The sequence below is a fragment of the Hemibagrus wyckioides genome, linkage group LG26 (genome assembly GCF_019097595.1).
Source record: "Hemibagrus wyckioides isolate EC202008001 linkage group LG26, SWU_Hwy_1.0, whole genome shotgun sequence".
Lineage (NCBI taxonomy): Eukaryota > Metazoa > Chordata > Actinopteri > Siluriformes > Bagridae > Hemibagrus > Hemibagrus wyckioides.
The window spans coordinates 11,163,917-11,185,910 of record NC_080735.1 but is presented as its reverse complement, the minus strand read 5'-3'; the positions used below and the strand labels follow the sequence as shown (position 1 = coordinate 11,185,910).

The window sequence follows — 21,994 nt, the reverse complement described above, 5'->3', positions numbered from 1 at the left end:
TACTAATCTTCCAGTCTTGGAATAGAGGATGAATTGCTTTGAGAACAAGTAGGTGTAGTAGCTATAGATGTAGTAGTAGCAGTAGTAGGTGTAGTAGTAGTAGATGTAGCAGAAGATGTAGAACTAGATAGTATTACATTTTTTTTGCTGTATTAGGGATTTGGTATTAAGAATCCAAATAATAGTTTAATGCTTCAGTCTTGGAATAGAGGATGAATTGCTTTGAGAACAGGTATAAGTAGTAATATTAGTAGTAATTGTAGTAGTAGTAGAAGAACATGTAGTAGTAGATGTAGTAGTAGTAGTAATAGAAGAACATGTAGTAGTAGTAGTAGAAGAAGAACATGTAATAGTAGATGTAGTAGTAGTAGAAGAAGAACATGTAATAGTAGATGTAGTAGTAGTAGTAGAAGAACATGTAGTAGTAGATGTAGTGGTAGTAGTAGTAGAAGAACAGTAGTAGTAGTAGATGCAGTAGGTGTAGCAGATGTAGAAGGTGTAGTAGATGTAGTAGGTGTAGTAATAGTAGTAGTAGTAGATGTAGTAGGTGTAGTATTAGTAGTAGTAGTAGACGTAGTAGGTGTAGTAGTTGTAGATGTAGTAGGTGTAGTATTAGTAGTAGTAGTAGTAGACGTAATGGGTGTAGTAGGTGTAGTAGTAGTAGATGTTGTAGTTGAACATGTAGTAGTGGAGAGTATTATATTGTAGCTGTATTAGGAATTTGATATTAAGAATCCAAATATTACTCTAATGCTCCAGTCTTGGGATATAGGATGAATTGCTTTGAGAACAAGTTTAATGGGATTTTTTTTTACCAACAGTCATTAAAATGCCACCAAGACCTATAATAAATCTAAAAACTTTAACTAACCTTTTTCAGCTCCAGTCCAGGGAAATCTGTTGATATATCCTCGTCCATAGTAATCACACATTCAAAACTAATGTCATGTGATAGAGATTAGGTGAAACGTTTCCAGGTGGAATAAACACAGGCTCAGCTATATTAATAACAAAGCTTTTATTAAATATGAGTCAATTCATATTCATGAAGTCTGACCCATTTAAGCTCTAAAACAAATAAACCCCTGGGTATAAGACCTAGAGTTCACAAAAAAACGAGTAGAGGTTTAAAATTGGCTGATTACAGTTTTATTACATTGTAAAATAAAAAAAGAAAGAGGAAACAAATGTATACAACATTTTTTCTAAATAACAAAATCACCTCTTTTTTTTTTTAACTTTACTGATTGTTTTTTTTTTTTTTAAATCTTTCAGATCTCTTTTTGGATCTTGGATCTTCCCCAGGCTTTAATAGCCTGCAGAATGCTTAAATCCTTTTCTAGTATTGGTTCACTATCACACCTCCTGCATAAATGAGGGTGTGTTTCATGTAAATTACACTCCCATTAGAGTAAACCGAGATATGTCATATGATGCAAATAACTGACTAATGGGCGGGGGCTTAAGTCAGTGCAGCTGAAGCCGATTCATCATCAGCTCAGATCACTGCTCGTTTTGATGTCGCATGACAGTTTCATGAATCAGATGCATCATTCTGTCTTCTCACATCTGCACTCGTTTCTGCACATCTTTGATGAATAAGGGCCATTGTTTCTATATTGCCAAGTTCAGCGAGAGTTTTCTGCCATCATAGAACATTATGTGAACCCTTAAATAAGTTACATCCACCATTCCCATGATGAGGGACCTCAGGACAGTCAAATCAATCACTCCAAATTCACTGTGCTGAGGAACATCTAATATACTCCCCTCTGGGGATTTCCCTATCTAGAAAGTCAAGGAGACATTTATACTCCATCTGTGTTCATCTGCAAGATGAATATATTATTTGAATATAGTGAAAGATGCACAGCATTGAGGGTCACATATATATAAAAAAAAAAACATGTGACAAGTGCCTGCAATCTTCTAGAACGAATAGCAGTTAGAAAAGAAGGTTGAATGAGAAAAACGGAAGATGACGAAAGACGAGAGTTAAAGCACTCTTGCCCTCGCTTGTCTCAAGAGCAGCACTTAGCGTCTCTATTTGTTTGCGCAAACGCTAATCTTGTTTATAGGCCATATTCTGAGATGGTCTCTCCATGGACTCGATATGAACAATAGCAGCATCATAAAAGCTTGCAATGGAAGTAAGAAAAGCTCTTAATGCGCAGACCTTAACAGTCAAAATAACCAAAACAGTCTGTGGAGTGGTGCTGTAGTGTCAGACACGCACTCAATAGATAATATTCGCTTGCTTGCTGTCTAGCATAAGTCATGGCAATGTTACTTGTTCTTTTTTTTGCCTTAACATTATCATCTCTCATTTTAAGTACACTCCTAAAAAATATACAGTAGTACAGAATACATACAGGGGTTGGACAATGAAACTGAAACGCCTGGTTTTAGACCACAATAATTCATTAGTATGGTGTAGGGCCTCCTTTTGCGGCCAATACAGCATCAATTCATCTTGGGAATGACAGATACAAGTCCTGCACAGTGGCCAGAGGGATTTTGAGCCATTCTTCTTGCAGAATAGTGTGCAGGCCATGGGAGATGTTCAACTTCACTTTCATGTTCATCAAACCACTCTGTCACCAGTCTTGCTGTGTGTATTGGTGCATTATCATCCTGATACACGGCACCGCCTTCAGGATACAATGTTTGAACCATTGGGTGCACATGTCCTTGGCAGTCCTTGGCAGTGACGCGCCCATCTAGCACAAGTATTGGGCCTAGGGAATGCCATGATATTGCAGCCCAAACCATCACTGATCCACCCCCATGCTTCACTCTGGGCATGCAACAGTCTGGGTGGTACGCTTCTTTGGGGCTTCTCCACACCGTAACTCTCCCGGATGTGGGAAAGACAGTGAAGGTGGACTCATCAGAGAACAATACATGTTTCACAATGTCCACAGCCCAAGATTTTCGCTGCTGGCATCATTGAAACCGACGTTTGGCATTGGCACTAGTGACCAAAGGTTTGGCTATAGCAGCCCAGCCATGTACACTGACCCTGTGGAGCTCCTGACGGACAGTTTTGGTAGAAACAGGAGAGTTGAGGTGCACATTTAATTCTGCAGTGAGTTGGGCAGCTGTGGTTTTATGTTTTTTGGATACAATCCGGGTTAGCACCCGGACATCCCTTTCAGACAGCTTCCTCTTGCGTCCACAGTTACTCCTGTTGGATGTGGTTCATCCTTCTTGGTGGTATGCTGACATTACCCTGAATACCGTGGCTCTTGATACATCACAAAGACTTGCTGTCTTAGTCACAGATGCACCAGCGAGACGTGCACCAACAATTTGTCCTCTTTTGAACTCTGATATGTCACCCATAATGTTGTGTGCATTGCAATATTTTAAGCAAAACTGTGCTATTACTCTGCTAATTAAACCTTCACACTCTACTCTTACTGGTGGAATGTGCAATCAATGAAGATTGGCCGCCAGGCTGGTCAAATTTAGCCATGAAACCTCCAACACTAAATTGGCCAGTGTTTCAGTTTCATTGTCCAACCCCTGTACATATACTGTATATACACACACACACACACACACATACACTGATTCTTAACACCATGTCAGCTGATGTTTATCTTTCTATCTGCCAGTCATAAGATTTACCAACATAGCTGACCTAATGAATGTCAAGTGCTGGAAACTCCTTTGTTCTTTCATTTTCGGTACCGCTTATCATACACATGTCCCAGGGAACTTGGGGCACAAGTCTTCGTATTGAAGGAGGAAAACCGGAGTAGCCAGTGGAAAGCACAGATAAAACATGCAAACTCCATGAACACAGGCTGGAGATGGGACTCAGACCCTCAACCCTGGATGTACAGATTATTAACTAAATGTCAACAAATGTAAACTGTATCCATATTGTTTCTAACTGAATAGGCTGCTTAATAAGTCCCCAGACAAAAGCGAGATCACAAGTGAAGTACTACACACTATGCACCTTCTAGTGTATGAATTTTAGAAATGTACTAAGTAATGTAGTAAGAAATGTAAGGCAATGTCACCTGGTAGCTCCACCCCCTTCCGCTTCATAAAGCCATGAGTGTCCAGCATTTTTTGTTTTTTTGTTGAGTGTCTACAATCAACAATCCAAACAATATACTACACACTCTCCAAGTTTGCTGTAGTACTGTTGGATAAACTTGTAGCATACTTCTGTGATCTGGCAGTTCTGTGGGTGGAAATGCCTTCACGGTTAAATACTGGCTCTTAATTCCTATTCTTGGCTGACAGGAGTGGAAACCTATGTGGTCTTTGTCTGTTGTAGCCCATCCACCTCAACATTTGGCATGTTTTGAGATGCCTTTTGGCTCAACATGGCTGTAAAGAGGGGTTACGTGAATTACTGCAGTCTTCCTGTCAACTCAAACCGGTCTATCCTCTTCTGACCTCTCATCAACGTTGTGTTGTCCTGTAGAACTAAAGCTCAGTAGTTTTTTAGTTTTATTTTGTTCTATTTTTTTTTTTTTTTGCGTAAACCTAGAGTTCACAAAAACTAGTAGAGTTTTAAAATTGGTTGATTACAGTTTTATTACATTGTAAAATAAAAAAAAGAGTAAACAAAATAATACAACATTTTTTTAATAACAAAAGCACTTCTTTTTTTTTTTTTTTACTTTCATTGATTTTTTTCCCCCAAGATCTCTTTAGGATCTAGAATCCTCCCAAGGCTTTAATAGCCTGCAGAATGCATTGAATGAGGGTGTGTTTTATGTAAATTACACTCCCATTAGATTAAACCAAGATATGCCCCCTGTAAAACTACTGCTCATCAGTTTTTAGTTTTATTTTATTCTAATTTTTTGGTGTAAACTCTATAAACCAGTGTGCCTGAAACTCTCACCATAGCAGGAGAGATTTTGACGCACTAAGATCAGCCATGGTAGATTTTTCCTCATTGATGTTTGATGTGAGCATTAACCCAAGCTCTTGAACTGAATCTGCATGATTGTATATATTGCATTACTGATTAGGCATCACAGTTTGACTTATTTTCTACCTAGCATGTAAAAGAATTAGTTTAATAATGTATGTATATATTTTAATGTTTTATTTATTTGTTCTCACTAATTAGAGACAAATAACAGTGTAAAAATGTTATACAAAGGAATCAATGGGGCCCCGGGGGGGGTGGGGGGGTGGGATTGGAGAATACAGCTGACTCAGACAAGTTCTTTTTCTTCAAAAATCCTATTAGATCACCCTGATCTTTTTTTTTGGAAGTTATATTTAGTGATAGAAATTTAGTTGGATTTCAAAAGAAACGTGCCAGGATTATAAAAACCTGTAGCACGCTCTACAGCCGTGACTCAATATTGTATGACAGGCATGTATTCCAGCAGCGCTTGGTCTAGTTTTCCCTATGGGATTTTATTCTTTGAAGTTTTATTACAATTCTGAACTTTGAATATTGCCAGAGGAAACGCACTTACCTGATGCCACTATGATTCCCGGTGCTGAATCTTTGCTGGCGATATTTCCAGACGTATAAGGGTTGGCCGACACGTGGAGTTGCAAATGCAGGGAGCAGTATGGCTACAATCAACACACACACACACACACACAAATACCCACACACAGACATCAATTTATGCCATTAACTGTGGTGAAAATCAATATAAATTTTCTTTAAGTAGCCTCAACTAAGCTGTCACTCTATGGCCAGAAGGCCCTAATTTCAAATCCCACAGCAGCACACACTCCCACTGGTTGCATCCCAACATTAATTTTGATTGGAGTAACCTTTAATGGCACAATTCTCATTACACGTCTGCAAATGCCAATGGTAACCACATGTTGCACTGGCTGTTTGGGGGTTTATTAAAACTTTGACATTTTCTGACAAATAACTCTATAATGGGGGCTGAAAGCAAGGCTGGATGTGAGACCATTAATTAGTCAAATTTATCAAAGGGTAATTATTTTTTGCATCCAAGTGAAGTAGACAAGATCTGCCCTGTCTCGGGTTACTGAAGATGTCTTTAACTACATAAAAGACTAAATAATAAACACTAAGCCTCATCTGTCAATCAACCAGTACAGTTGTTTGAAAATGTTTTCACAGGGCAAACGGAATTCATATTTCCTGCTAGGATTCACAAACGTTTTGCTGACACTAATTTTCTTTGTACTGACATACAGTATGTATTGTGGCAATTAATTGTAAATGTTCTCACTAGACTCTAGATAAAAAAATATGATTAAATGGAGAAAATGACCAAATCCAAATGGTGGTATATGGCTAATTCTGCATTCGACTAGAGGTTGTTCCCAACCTCTGACTAGAAAGATGTAAAGAAAACACCCTTCAGTTCTGCGACTAGTGTCAATTCAAAATGCATGCGCACAGCATCAGACTAAGTAGCATTTTTTTCAACATGTTTCATTTTGTTAATCTTGATTTCTAACATTGTGTATTTGGACTAAAATCAATCCAAATTTTTTTCCCCCTTCACATTCACATGTACATAGGCAAATAATTCTAAGTGTGTGATAACGAGTCATGAAAGAAGCAATGCTGCCGAACTCCTTTGAGAATACAGGCAGCTCAATACTTCATGTCACCTGACCTTTTAGTGGAAGGTTGATGCCGTGCCATTGGACTTTGATGAGTGAGTGTGATGAGCGTTGCTCTTTTTGACGCTTAACTCTGACTACATTAGACAGGCGGCATTTAACAAGAGCTCTCAGTCTCATTATCACTCACTCTCTCTCTCTCTCTCTCTCTTGCTGTTTCGCTTTGTCACCCATCCTCCCTCATAACTTACACACTCACACACACACCCCTTTTTCTCATTCCTTCTCACCAATACGCAGTGGATGCTGTTCCCTCGTAGATCAGTAGAGGGTGCCTGCAGCAGTCTCCAGTCTCTTCCTTTATTGTATGTGATGTATGTCTTTACTTGGTCATCTATTTTCTTGTTGGCCAAAAACATCCCTTTAATTCCTGCTACCTAAAAAACGAGGACGAGGCAGAACAGGAAGTCACTCCATGTTCAATAAGTGAGGATTTTAATCTGGCCGATGGCAGCAGTTTTTAGCATATGCTAATGGTGATGGGTGGCGACCTCAATCAAGTTACTAGATTCCTCTCTCCAGGCCGGGTTTACAGGGCGATTGCTATCATCAACAGTGTAATTATATTCTAGGGAGATAGAGTGAGACCAAGATTCCTGTTAGTCTACTATTATACTATATGGACAACTTGTATTTACATGAACAAGATCTAAACTGAGTAGATGTTGTGTATAGAAGTGTGACTCTGATCTATGTGACACCCTGCATGTTTGCTCTCGGAATTCAGAAAATTTAATGGTTAGTACAGAAATAATAGTACAAATCATAATTAAACTAATCTTAATTAAACTCTGTGAATAAGGAAACATCTCCACTTTAGTTTGGCTGCTGGTCATAATAGATGAGTTAATCAGTTTTAGTTTCGGATAAGTAAAAATGGAATACCTCATATAGCTCAATCATGACATTGCCCTCATGTCCCATGCTGCTCATAACATTCTCCAAAGCGAGTGTGTAAAACACTCCTCCGGACTCTGAGACGTACAGGTTATAAGTGTCATTCTGATTCCACTCCTGAACCGCTGCAACCACCCGGTTTTCATCCGTGCTGATCACGTGCAAGTCCTGCAAAGTAAATGTAGCTATAGATATTGTTTTTAGGCTAATTGAAATAAATCAAGTAATATATTCTGAAGAGGAAGAGGTCTTTAGGGCAAAAGTCTTCAATCTTGAACACTAAGAACGCTTGTGGCTGCAGGCAGGAGTCCCAACCTTTTCCCACTTGTTCAGTTCATCTTGGGCTTCAATCAACTATCAGGTGTACTTACTGTTTAGCTGGAATGTAAACCTGCAGCCACACACAGGCTCACTGTGGACAAGATAGATCACTATCTACTCTATATACACTTACACACTTGTAAATGTGTTCCTTGAACTGAAATGTCGTATTCTTTACCACAAATAAAGTTCTAGTACCTCTATGTTTCTAACCTAATCTACTTACAGGAAAACAGCATTACTGCCAGTCTGAAAGGTATTAATGTATATTATTCCAAGTGTCTTTTCTGGCTCTTTTGAAGATTTCAGCCTCAGTCACATATGATGGGTTGCTTCAGACCACATCAGGCACATTTAGCGTCACTGTGATATTGTTTTTCTCACTGACTTGACATCATTTTCAAATTTTTATGTATACATACTGTGCCGCTCAAAAGTTGGGATCACTCAAAAATTTTATTGTTTTCCAAGGAAACACACACAGAATGAGTCCGAATAGAAAATATAGCAAAAGCATAGGACATGCTGACATGTCAGAGTTACAGAAATACTGATTTTGATGAAAATGATGAATGTTTTCTTCAAACTTTGCCTTCATCAAAAAAAACACCTTTTGCAGCAATTACAGCCTGGGCAATTTTTTTAATCTGATGAGATTTCACCCCATGCTTCCTGGAGCATCTCCCACAAGATGGTTTGGCTAATGGAGTCTTCCTCTGTAGCTGAAATCAAGCTGAAATATGCAAGTGTTCCCAAACTTTTAAGCGGTAACACACACACACACACACACACACACACACACACACACACACATATATATATATATATATATATATATATATATATATGTGTGTGTGTGTGTGTGTGTGTATATATATACACTATATTTCCAAAAGTATTCGCTCACCCATTCAAATAATCAGAATCAGGTGTTCCAATCACTTCCATGGCCACAGGTGTATAAAATCAAGCACCTAGGCATGCAGACTGTTTTTACAAACATTTGTGAAAGAATGGGTCGCTCTCAGGAGCTCAGTGAATTCCAGCGTGGAACTGTGATAGGATGCCACCTGTGCAACAAATCCAGTCATGAAATTTCCTCGCTCCTAAATATTCCACAGTCAACTGTCAGCTGTATTATAAGAACGTGGAAGTGTTTGGGAATGACAGCAACTCAGCCACGAAGTGGTAGGCCACGTAAACTGACGGAGCGGGGTCAGCGGATGCTGAGGCGCATAGTGCGAAGAGGTCGCCAACTTTCTGCAGAGTCAATCGCTACAGACCTCCAAACTTCATGTGGCCTTCAGATTAGCTCAAGAACAGTGCGCAGAGAGCTTCATGGAATGGGTTTCCATGGCCGAGCAGCTGCATCCAAGCCATACATCACCAAGTGCAATGCAAAGCGTCGGATGCAGTGGTGTAAAGCACACCGCCACTGGACTCTAGAGCAGTGGAGACGCGTTCTCTGGAGTGACGAATCGCGCTTCTCCATCTGGCAATCTGATGGATGAATCTGGGTTTGGCGGTTGCCAGGAGAACGGTACTTGTCTGACTGCATTGTGCCAAGTGTAAAGTTTGGTGGAGGGGGGATTATGGTGTGGGGTTGTTTTTCAGGAGCTGGGCTTGGCCCCTTAGTTCCAGTGAAAGGAACTCTGAATGCTTCAGCATACCAAGACATTTTGGACAATTCCATGCTCCCAACTTTGTGGGAACAGTTTGGAACTGGCCCCTTCCTCTTCCAACATGACAAGGTCCATAAAGAAATGGATGACAGAGTCTGGTGTGGAGGAACTTGACTGGCCTGCACAGAGTCCTGACCTCAACCCGATAGAACACCTTTGGGATGAATTAGAGCGGAGACTGAGAGCCAGGCCTTCTCGTCCAACATCAGTGTGTGACCTCACAAATGCGCTTCTGGAAGAATGGTCAAAAATTCCCATAAACACACTCCTAAACCTTGTGGACAGCCTTCCCAGAAGAGTTGAAGCTGTTATAGCTGCAAAGGGTGGACCGACGTCATATTGAACCCTATGGATTAGGAATGGGATGTCACTTAAGTTCATATGAGAGTCAAGGCAGGTGAGCGAATACTTTTGGCAATATAGTGTATATATATGGGTTGTATCAAGTCAATACATATTCATGTTTACTTCACTGAAACTATTTATAGGCATGAACTTTTTATGGCTTTTAGCAGCATTAAAATTTAAATTTTATGATTATTATGTATCTATATATTTATTATTGTATATTCATTTATTTTAATGTATGAACATTGTGAAACCAGCAAAGATGTTGAATCCCCAATAAATAAATAAATAAATAAATAAATATACCCAAATTATTTCATTTGCTATATTTACATATATAAAACGGCAAAACCTTTAGCCTTAATGTGATTTTCTTTTGCAATCAAGCACAGCTGAATATAAATGTGGTGGCATGGAGTGAAAGGGCCATGTGGAGAGCCAGGCTGATCCTGCCCCGCTGTGCCAAATCAGATTAATAATCACGGTCAGGCCTTATTCTCTTTACCCAGCTCTGACACAGAACTAATATTCTTATTAGCTTCAAATTGAGCTTGTTGGGCCCGGCTAACGGTGAAAAGACACGCTGGCAATTTGTGAATTTCATCTACCACAGACCGTGCAAGCTTTACTGTGTGAGCACACACACACACATCTGAAGGCACTGTGGAACCTGATTGAATTTAACATATTTAATTGTCACATAAAAGAAAGTGTGTGAAGGCTAAAATGAGAGGAATATCATATTTCATTTAAATTTATTAATACAGCGCTGGCAAGAAACAGCTTGGATGTTCCTAGACTTCAGCTGTGTGATAGGGAGGATTATTAGAGACTCTGCTAGTATCAGGAGATGGAGCACAAATCATAAACTAATAAATTTATGTATATTTATGCTGTCAATATATTGCCTAGATATTACCTTCGGAAGCGTGTATTTGGGAAGCTTCATTGGTGTGAACAGGTCTCGCCTTGATGACACGTAGTAGATTGGCCGACCGCCTGTCGACACCTTCGGATAATAGAGACAGACACAAACACAAGTACAAGAGGTTACTTTTAGACCAGGTGGCAATTTACCAGCGAGTACAAACAGCCCTCTGTAAATGCTGTTAGGTGTTAGAGACAATTTATCAGCTCTAAATTGCTTGGTCACTTTGTCACATTGAATCGCTTCCCGAATTTAGCCCACGCCGTTTGAGTGTTATAGTTAGACAGGGACGAAAAACATACAGAACAAGATGATCACGGGATGCCTCTGTGAACCAGCACAAAGCCAATTCCAGCTCTTTCTCATGGATGCCATCTTTCACTGTGGTGTTTTTAACAGTGTTGGTGAATCTGTCACCACTTCGGGGGTAAGCCACAGCTCTATTCCCCTGCCATGTCACCTCCGTTTATTACTCACCTGCACAAACACATACTCGTCCTGCACCACCAGAGAATTGGGGTCGATGTAGCCGGGGAAAGGTTTGCCTTTGTTGGCCTCCGTACAGTTCTGCAGCTTGCAGGTGATGTACAGAGCCTCTGAAAGGAACAGTAATGAAAAAAAAAGTCATTACAGAATGGTCTGGCTTTAAGAGGAAAGCAGGGATTAATAAGACTAACAGAGTGCTGCTAATACTCTTTACTTGTGTGAAAATGCTGTGATAAACACCTGAGATAATAAAGAACTTAGTGACCTGAATCTAGTAAAAAAAATGCAATAGAACAATGTTTCATTCATTCACTATACCCGCTTATTCCTAGGGTCACGGGGGTCTGCTGGAGCCTATCCTAGCACACATAGGGCAAAAGGCAGGGGTACACCCTGGACAGGTCGCCAGTCCATCACAGGGCCACACACACACACAGGCAATTTAGAATTACCAATCAACCTAATGTACATGTCTTTGGACTGTGGGAGGAAACCAGAGTACCCCCACACAGGCACGGGGAGAACATGCAAACTACACAGAGAAAGGCCCCAGTTTGACCCCAGGATTCAAACCCAGGACCTTCTTGCTGTGAGGCAACTGTGCTAACCACTAAGCCACCATGCTGCCACAATGTTTCAATTTATGTTTATTATTTTGAAGTGATTTAACAAATATGGTGATGTAAGAGATAAGAAAGGTGATGAACAATAATAGAACAAAAGGTTCTATTGGTTTATTTGACCCAAGCTTCACACAAGGGTTAAATACCTGAGACGCAGATGAAGGAGATTATAGGAGCAATGTAGTTCTATGCATATAGACTTGATTGGCAGAATGTTTAAAAATATAATCATTAAAATTAGCAAATTATTATTAAGAGTTATTCCTTTTCATATTATACATTCATTCAGTCTTGGTGTATCTTCTAGCTGCCAGAACTGTGTAAATCCATCATTGAACATTTAATGGCTTTTGCAGGAAGGAATTTATTTTAAATCTATAACGAAGTCAGAAATCATGCTGATGTCCATACCTATATATTGCTCAAAGGCTCTTAGTTCCACAGTTCCAATTGCTATATAAAGTTGTAGAGAGGAAATTATTTAATCACACTCTCAGGTTTCACTCAGATGAGGATGGGTTTCTCCTTTTGAATCTGGTTTCTTGCTCATATCGTCTCAGGGAGTTTGTCCTCGCCACTGTTGCCCCTGGCTTGCTCATTTACAAGATCATTTAAAGACGGCCAGTGTCATTTCACCACCTCGGTGCCAGATCATTAAAGAGTCTTGATGTGTACATGTAGACTCTGTAATTTTTATTCTTAATTTTTATATTTCTGTAAAGCTGTTGTGTGACAAAATCCACTGTTAAAAGCACTGTTGCCAAAAACAAAATCTCATTAGATTAACAAACTTTGTAATCATATAATATCACATCAGACACCAACTCACACTCCTGTCTACCTAATAAATAATAAAATATGATTTACTGTACTAGTAGCTCTCTAATCAGATCGGTAGCTCAGCTAATAATAGCGATAAACATATTCTGTTTCTTGATATGGTAGATTGTGACAAATTTGACTTCTGTTAAAAATTCACTGAAGGTATGACAATGTACTTCAAGATTCAGATACTGTGACAAATAAAAAATAGCAATACAGTTATTTAGGTGGGTAGCTAGCTTAGCTAAAGTAGCTAATGTTCTTTTGCTTGATTTGGTACACAGTCACAATGTATTCAGCCTAAAGAGAAAAAGATCACATCACTGAAATCACATTCATGTTTATGTTTGAAAATCCAGGCTAGTTTCTGAGCAGTTTGCTAATATAACTAGCTAGATAACTAATGGTAGTCATATCTCTGAGAATTAGGGATAGTTTCCCCTTGAATACATATACAATCCTTGCATTTTTAACAAGGATAAAGTTGTAAAGAAGTTTTAGCTGATGATTAGTTCTATTCTGTCCATTACTCTACAAAGATTCTTATCAATGGTGTCAGGGCAAAGTGCTACTTCCTGCTCTGTTGGAACACCACGTCCATAAAAAGGAAGTCAATTTAAATAGCTATACGTTCATTGCTAGTATACTTACTACATGCGAGTAGTTTTCTTTGATGATTTGTGAAAAGCTTAATTATATAGTCTGAATCTGACATGGCACTCAGGGAGCAGGTTGCTAATATGTGCAATGACAAGCCTGGTCACAGGCCTAATTAGCACATGTATAGTCCCTCTGAGCAGCACAGTTGGTGGTGTGTAAAAAGAACAGATCTTCATTTCAATTAATATATATATATATATATATATATATATATATATTCATACGCTTTAGATTAACGTTAAATGAAAAATGTGTTACATTTCACTTGCTTTGTTGCTTTATTTGAATGATTGTTTATGATACTAAGATATACCAAAAATGTTCAAACTCAAATGTTCTCATACCGTGTTGAGTCAATTTTGGTGTCTATTTTATTTCCAGAAAAAAGTTAATTTCCAAAGAACAGCTAACAGGTTTTTTACATCAGTTTTTTAATGGGTCAGATATTTACATTCACTGTGTTGTCATTGCCTTTAAATTGCTTAACGTGACTCAAATCCTTGCTGTAGCTAACAAGCTTCTCATAATACTTTTTCCGAATGTTTGCTAATTTCCATTGCAAATATTGTACCCAAGTTAGATTAGTTTCCCTCCCTGCTTGGACATGCTTTTTCAGTTCTAATTTATGGCATTTAAGGTCAGGGCTTTGTGATGGCTAGTCCAATACTTCCAATTCGTTGTCTTTAAGCATTTTATTACAGCTTTGGAGGTATGCTTAGGATCACAGTCCTGTTGAAAGAAAAATGTTTTAAGCTACTGGATAATGTCTTGAGGTTTTGTTTCAGTAATTCTAGATATTCTTCCGTCCCATGATGACATTTGTCTTCTGAAGTTCACTAGTCTCCATTCCAGTAAAACATACCCACAACGTAATGCTTCCACTCCCATGTTTCATAGTTGAGGTTAAAAGCCTCACTCTCGATGATCGTGATGGCCAGATAATACAATTTTTATTTAATCTCATCAGGAAACAATTATCCGAAATGCAAGAGCTTAAAAAAAAGCTAAGGTTTTTTTTATGCTGGTTTTGTAGGTCTTCCTTGTGTGAACCTCTTTCAGACCATGGTGATGTCACTTCATGGCAACGGTATTCCTTAATAGCAGTGGCGTCTTTCAGCAGAATAATGCACCTTGCTATACTGCAAAAATTGTTGAGGGATACTTTGAGGAACATAAAAAGTTCAAGGTGCCTCCAAATTCCTCCGAACTTAATCTGACCAAGCTGTGGGATGTGCTGGACAAATAAAACAGATCCATGGAGGCTTCACCTCACAACTTACAGAAGTATCTGCTGCTGATGTCTTGGTGCCAAAATTTATTTACACAATTTAAATATTTTAAAAACAAAGTAATGAAGTCAATCGAATCTAAATAGTACATTTTTTCAACAACAAACGGAAAGATTTGGCAAATTTCTGTAGAGGAATATAACAACAACATAATGGCATTACACCACACCACACCAGTCATTCATTATTTTATATAATAATGCATCTAGATGTGTATTATTTCTCCCTGTTGTGTTTTTTTACCTCACATATCACAGCATGCATTCCATCATATCATTATTTTATGTCAGATATGACAATAAACAGTTAGTGCAGGGGAAAAAGCCTTGCACCTGTCTGCTAAGGACATCCCAGCCTTTCTCACTCTGCTAGAATAATAGCGATGACATTATGATGGTCCTATTGAATGTACAGTCCATCTGACTATAACCCTAGTGACTCAGCATTCAGCAGCGGTATGTAGCTCAGAAATACCTCACAGCTCTCTGTCACACATGTAGAGTCGCTGGGTAAATGTCACGTGGCCGTGGCCTATAAAGTGCCATTACTCTTAATTGCTTGAAGTTGTTGGATGGCCAGCCAGCTGTGAAGATTTCTTTAGACATGATCATATTGTGGTTTTAAGTGGTCTCTGCACTTGACTAACTTGAATTGCTTAGTGGATGATAATGATGATGATGATGATGAAGAAGAAGATGATGATAGTTGACAGGTCAATGAAGTGGAATTAAAAGCAAACAGTCTTACGTGTCTCGGAAATGGTAGTCTCCAGATGAATCAGACCCGCTTCTTTATCCAGACCCATTTTTGACCTAATGTGTGTGAGAGAGAAAGAGAGAGAGAGAGAGAACTTTTAATGAATTCATGTATGACTGTAAAGTGCGAATGATCTACTCTGTGGTCTCTATTTAATGCTATAAAATCACCAATATTTAATCACCTGCTCTATATAAGCATGCACTTACATAATCAATATTAATTAGTTATATTAATGCTTCCAGCATGTTTTTGTCTCGTATATGTTGGCATGGTAAATGAACAAGTGCTGTTATAATTCTAAAAAAATAAAAATAAATCTAACCTTATTTAAGTAGATTTTTGGAAATTCGCCCACAATGTGATAGATAATGACAAGCATATGTGGCATCCCTCTTGAGCAAGCGTTTTAGGTGAAGAAAGCCTTTAGACAGCCTTGCACCTTTCAATACCCTTAACCATTATACTGACAGAAGTACCGGCTACACCATGCAACCATTAAACCTGAAACCTCTTATTTTCTTTCTTTAAAAAAATGTCCAAAGGCACCACATACTATTCTCTTCCTTCCTTCCTTCCTTCCTTCCTTCCTTTCTGTCATTTACTTCATTGTTCAAAAAAAGGACTATAACATGAAATATTTATTAAAGAGACAGAAGAATCAGAGGGATATGCTCCAGAAAGGTATACTGAAAAGGTATTCTCTCTGTCTGTGTGTTTTTAGGACAGTAGTGACAGTGTTCCAGATATTACATCCAAGCTTGTCCTTCATCTTTTACACCAAACATGTGAGATGGATCTTGTTGGGACCTGTAAAGATTTCCACAACCTGTTACTGTTCCTTTTTTTTTTTTTTGGATCTATCTGAAGTTTTCTGATATCTGTCGATAGGCTATACTTTTCGATCCGTCTTCATTTCACTCATATTTGGAACAATATTCAAAAGAATGAGATTTGAGTTGGGATTAAATTAGATTAGGTCCTTTGGTGCTGAAAACCCACATCCACCCACAGATATCTTGCTGAAAAAAAGCTAATATCTGGAAAGTGACAGATAAACTGTAAAAACCTTCATACGCTAACAAGGTGGTTTATGCAATTCCTAAATGCTAAAGTGATGGCAAATAAAATATTTATGAGTAAACAATGAGTAATAGGCCTCATTTATCAAACAGTAAATATACAGATTTATTCGGAAATTGTTCACAGGAACATTTACACAATAATATGGTATTCATAAAAATCAGGCTAGTTTGGGGGAGAAAAAAATTTTGTGTCCTGTGAGAGCTCTTGAGTGTGTATAAATTTACGTATCAGGAGACTCACTAATATACACCTCAACTGTCATATCAAACTGTCCTGAGTTATCCAATTATACACCTAGAGTTCAGCCAATCATTTGGCAGCAGCACAATACAAAAAAAAAATATGTTGATACAGATGAAGAGCTTCAGTTCACATCAGATATCAGAATGAAGAAAAATTGTCATCTCCATGCATGCCATAATCATGACACAATCAAACTGTTGATCTTTTGAGATTGTGAGGGGGGGAAAAAAAGTGAGTAAACAGTGTGTTGATGAAAGAGGTCAGAGAAAAATGACCAGATTGGAAAGCGGAAAAGCATCCCTAGAATGCAAAAAAAACCATCAAACCTTGAGGTGGATAAGCTACAGCAGAAGGTCACATCAGGTTCTACTCCGGTCAGCCAATAACAGGCTATCATGTCACAAAACTGGTCAATTTTTTATTTGTTTTTTATTTCTGCTCTTCTTTTTTAGTCTTCCACTGTGCAGTTTCAGTCAGCAAGGTGTTACAACTGTATACCTTCCACACACAGTATGTTTTTTTGTTTTGGGTTTTTTTCTGCACAGTTTTATGTAAACTCTAGAGATTGTTGTCTGTGAAAATCTGAGAAGATCAGCAGTTTCTGAAATACTCAAACCAGCTCATCTGCAGCTAACAACCATGCCACGATCTAAGTCACAGAAATCAAAAATTTTTCTGAAATTCTTGACCTGCATCTGCAGGACTTTTTGCATTGTGCTGCTAATTGGTTGCATGAATGAGCAGGTGAACAAGGTTCCCAATAAATTGGCCGATAAGTCTATATGGTCTAGTTTATTGCAATTACTTTCAACTTATAATGAGAAGTCTGAACATTTTCATCTTTAATCTAACAAAAGAAATTTAATAACCCAATTGACAAAAAAGTTATAAATAAAAAAAATGCAACTGATCGTTTAATTAGAACAAAAGTAATGGCACCCTATAGCATGAGGAAGAGCAAGACTGTTCGTGTTCCTTTCTGGTAGTTAACACGCTGCAGTGGCTGAGCTGCATTATTGGAAGTTAAGCCCACTCCTCATGTAAAAGGCAATCTTTCAACTTGTAATCATTTTGTTATTTCAGTGAACTTCACTACATGACTGATAAATGATGCCTGTTATTTTTCCAGCCTTTTTGCTGAGTCTATTTCATAATTCATATTAAAGCAAGCAATATCAATGCTCTTTTCTATGCCCACTGATAGCGGTGCTGCTAACACTTGGGCTGAGTTTGTTGAGGATTTCATGTGGCATCACTCTATATTGGAGCTCAGAATGGTCTGAAATCTTCCTCCATCGCTGTTTGACTAAAGTGTTCACATTCCAAAACCTAATCCTGACCTAAATTGTCTCTAAATGGCTGGATTTGACTGTTCAAGATTATCTGGCATTGGATAAGATATCCAAAGCAAATAAGGCACAGATGAAGGAAGAGAAAGAGATAGATGTGAAGAAAAAAGAAGATCCATTTCCCTGGAGTAGAAACAATACATTAATAGCTAGTCATAAATAGATAATCAAAAATCTCCCTTTTTTCATTATACTTTATTAGAGGTATAATCTATTACATTAACCAGGCACTCCTAAGATTTAAATATGCAGAGGCTATACAGTCTGGTCCATAAGTATTTGGGCAGTGACATTTACATTTTTGTAATTTGGTCTCAGTACACATCCACATTGGATTTGTAATAAAGCAATCAAGATGCCATTGAAGTGTAAACCTTCAGCTTTAATTCAAGGGGGATTATTAAGAAAAATGCCTGTAATTCCTTAAAAAGTCAATGCAACATTAATAAGTAGCAGTAACACTTTTATTGTGAACTAAAGAGATCACAGTTTCAGATTGATTTCTGTTGGCTCACTAGGCTTGTGAACTCACAGGCCAAACCTAGATAAAGTGGGCACAAAAGAAAAGTAACAGCCACCAGGTGTAAATAAGTGTCTCAGGACCTGTATGCCTTCTGCTTCAGGGAATTGGCTTTTCCAGCAGAGAATTTTGTTTGTGTTGGAGAAAAGCTGAGAAGGCAGAAAAGTGTAGTTTTCAGGTGTCTCCCTGAAAGTCAAAAATCGTAAATTCTACATCTAAACAGTGGAGGTTGGAACCACTGGGGCTTAAAGTAGAACCTCTTTGGTAAGCAGGGAACCTGTAACTGTCCAAAAAGCCCTTGAGAAACACATTTGTCTAAGAGTGTCCTTTACCATTACTCACTCATTTATTCCAACTGTATTCAAACTCTGAAAGGTTAAGGTTAAATCTACTGGGAGTTTCAGTTTATCCCATTAGGTTAACACTTTATGTTCAGACTGTTGAAATCAGGCAAGTGATTCTACAGTCTGATGGCTAAATCTGAGAGGCTCAGTTGGAGCTTTTTTTCCTATCTGATTCCTCAACACAGACATGTCTACTCTTCATTTTTTTAGGATTCCATAAAGACTCATTTACACACTGCACTGTACTGCTACTACATTTTTAGTAAATCACTTTCCATTCTGTAATGTTTACACATTCTGTATTATTACTACACATCACATTTACTGCACATTATGTTTTATTACTTCTTCTTTTTTCTTCTTATTTCTATTTCTTCTTCTTCTTTTAAATTAGGTCTTAAATTTAGTTTATTTATATTCACTAAAACAGGAGTAGGCCTGGGTTTTTATTTCACTGCAAGTTGTATATTTGTGGAGGCGAGGGTGTTGAGAGTAGGCTGTGGTTGGAGAGAGAGCAGGTCATATCAGCAGGTAATGTGTGATGATTCTCATCTGTGCCTTATTATGCCTTATTGTTATGAGTTTATTTAGTTGTGTCTGTTTGTGCTTTCGGTGTCGGTCATAACCAGAGAGAAAGAAAAAGAGACGGATTGGACACACACACACACACACACTCAAAGATGGACAGAGCGTGAACATGAACTTGAGTTTTGCAGGGTTGTTGTGGTTAGTGTTAGGTTATTTTTCCTCAAGTGCGCAGAAAGAGTAGACTAATAAATAGTAGACTGTGAGCTCAGTTAACATCCCATCTGTCTCTTGAGTCTTCGTCTACACCCTTTCTCTCCAGTATTCTACAAGGTTGTATTGGGATTGTCCAGCCTCAAGATATTTTTTTTCACTTCTCTTGAATTTATTGGCATTTGTGCCAAGGCATGTCTTGGTCTTGGGCATTGGGCTTGTTAAATACACTCTTGGACTTGAGTGAAAGTTGGTAGGAAAAAGAATTGTGCTTTCTGTTGACAAGTAGTAAGTTCTTCTTCTGGAAAACATAAATCATCAGCACAATGCAGGAATGAAGCAGAAAGCTTGGCCTCGATTAGGACTTGATGGTTTATGGCCCCAATCTTGACTCTGCCTCACTGTCATTTAACTCGATCTTGACTCGAGCTTCGACCCCCTTAAAACTTAAAAAAATCAATCTTGGTAGTCCTGGATTTGGAGGTCTTGGTCCTAGATTCTATATAGAACCCCACAACAGAAGGTTTTTCTATAGAGAGATTTGACCTTTTTAGGCAACGCTAAAATCTTTAAACTCTCAACCCTTAAACTCTATTTTTTTCCTAAAAAAGATAACAGTGCAGTGCCCCGTGGAAGCAGATCTCAGAGGAAATCTATGTTCATATCCTCTATTTAATTCACAGTGTTACAAAATGCAGGGCCTCAAAGTAATCAATGCTGGGTATTCAAAAGAAAGTGCCTACCAGTAGAATCGATTCGGCGCAACCCTTTCATGAACCAGCTGCCACCGCCGTCCAAACTCGACTGAGCTGTAAAGCTGCGGACAGAATGAAAAGCAGGATCAATTCGTTAGCTTGAATGAAAGGCAAATGCTGAGTGACCTTGTTTAATGATTATCTATACATAACTCAAGTTCTTAGTTTTAAAATGTAACCCAACTATTATCATCTTTAAAAATAATAACACTAGCTCCAGTGATATTATTCAAAGATACTGAAATCTATCTTAATGGAAGCAAATTTAAATTGAATGTTGGCAGCACCCATGGTGTTCTAACTCACTTCTGAATTCAAACATCACATTATCCATCCACAAACAAGACAACAGCTGTGTTTATATCTTCCCAGCAGGCTTTCAGTGTGAGGGAAAAAAAAAACCTAAATGGGTCTTGAAAAGAACTTGATTTTTTTTGAAAACAAAAAAACAAAAAACCCTGCTTTATAACATGTGAGGGTGGTCTCACCAGGCGTAGTGAGGCAGATTTAAAGCAGTGGGGGGTTTGTGCAGTCTGTGTTAGCAAGCCCGCGCCTCACTAGGGTGCTGAAATCTCACAATTTCACCAGCTTCCATAACTACTGCAGATGCCACCTGTGAGTGGATGGGTTTCGAAATCATAGAATCATAGATAGGCAAGAAAGATGAGTGTAGGGAAATTGTGGGTTATACCAGAGTTCACTGGTCCTCGAGGAGCCTAAATTTAATTATAAGTTTACAAAAATCAAAACAACAAAAGCTTGGAGTTCTTTGCGTGGGAAGATTGTTCTTAAACAAGGTGAAAAGGGAGTGTAAGCGAATAAAGTAACAGTAATTTGCTAATACATTTATATTTCTGGCAGATGCCCTTATCCAGACAAACTTACATTTTATCTCACTGAACAATTAAGGGATAAGGGACTTGCTCAGGAGCACAGTGGACATGGGATTCAAACTCACAACCGTCTGACCAGTAGGCCAACACCTTATCAACTAAGCTAGAATTACATTTAGGTTTCTGGGGTGTTTTCCGTGATTTGAATACATTATACGTAATAAGAGATCTTGTGTTCTAAGTGAATACAAAAAGTTAAGGCTCTGGGTTGTTGATCGGATGATCGGGGGTTCAAGCCCCAGCACTGCCAAGCTGCCAGCGTAGGGCCCCTGAGCAAGGCCCTCAACACTACATCATGGCTGACCCTGTGCTCTGACCCCCAACCCTCCAAGGATGGGATATGCAAAGAAAGAATTTCACTGTGCAGTAATGTATATGTGATAAATAAAGGCTACTTAACATAACACACAAATATAGAGGATAAGATATACTCTACATATTTTTGTTGCTGTTTCGTTATTTGTTGCTTTATTAGAAAGGTCCACAGGGCATCTGGTTGAGACGTGCATCAGGACTGGGAGTCTTGTATGCAGCAAGCTGTGATGCACTGTGTGTTCTGATGCTTTTCTATCATGGGCAACATATATACATTTTCAGTAATTAGTGCTACACTAGCTCTTTTCTGGCATCAGACCGGACGTGCTAGCT

At 38.5% G+C, this 21,994-nt stretch overlaps 1 protein-coding gene across 4 annotated transcripts in view; it reads right to left on the bottom strand.

Annotated features, from left to right (window-relative positions):
• Positions 1 to 21,994, bottom strand: part of LOC131347022 (VPS10 domain-containing receptor SorCS1) — a 217,535-nt gene that overhangs the window by 48,579 nt on the left and 146,962 nt on the right. For all 4 annotated transcript variants that reach the window (XR_009203701.1, XR_009203700.1, XM_058380859.1 and 1 more), the window contains exons 5-11: positions 20,442 to 20,515; positions 15,410 to 15,474; positions 11,260 to 11,378; positions 10,774 to 10,863; positions 7,492 to 7,671; positions 6,837 to 6,983; positions 5,463 to 5,565 (exon numbers count right to left, since the gene is read on the bottom strand). Coding sequence is in view for 2 of the 4 variants with exons in the window: in XM_058380859.1 (XP_058236842.1) it covers positions 5,463 to 5,565; positions 6,837 to 6,983; positions 7,492 to 7,671; positions 10,774 to 10,863; positions 11,260 to 11,378; positions 15,410 to 15,474; positions 20,442 to 20,515 (778 nt within the window). In the remaining 2 variants the exon portion in view is untranslated. The remainder of the gene's footprint in view (positions 1 to 5,462; positions 5,566 to 6,836; positions 6,984 to 7,491; positions 7,672 to 10,773; positions 10,864 to 11,259; positions 11,379 to 15,409; positions 15,475 to 20,441; positions 20,516 to 21,994) is intronic.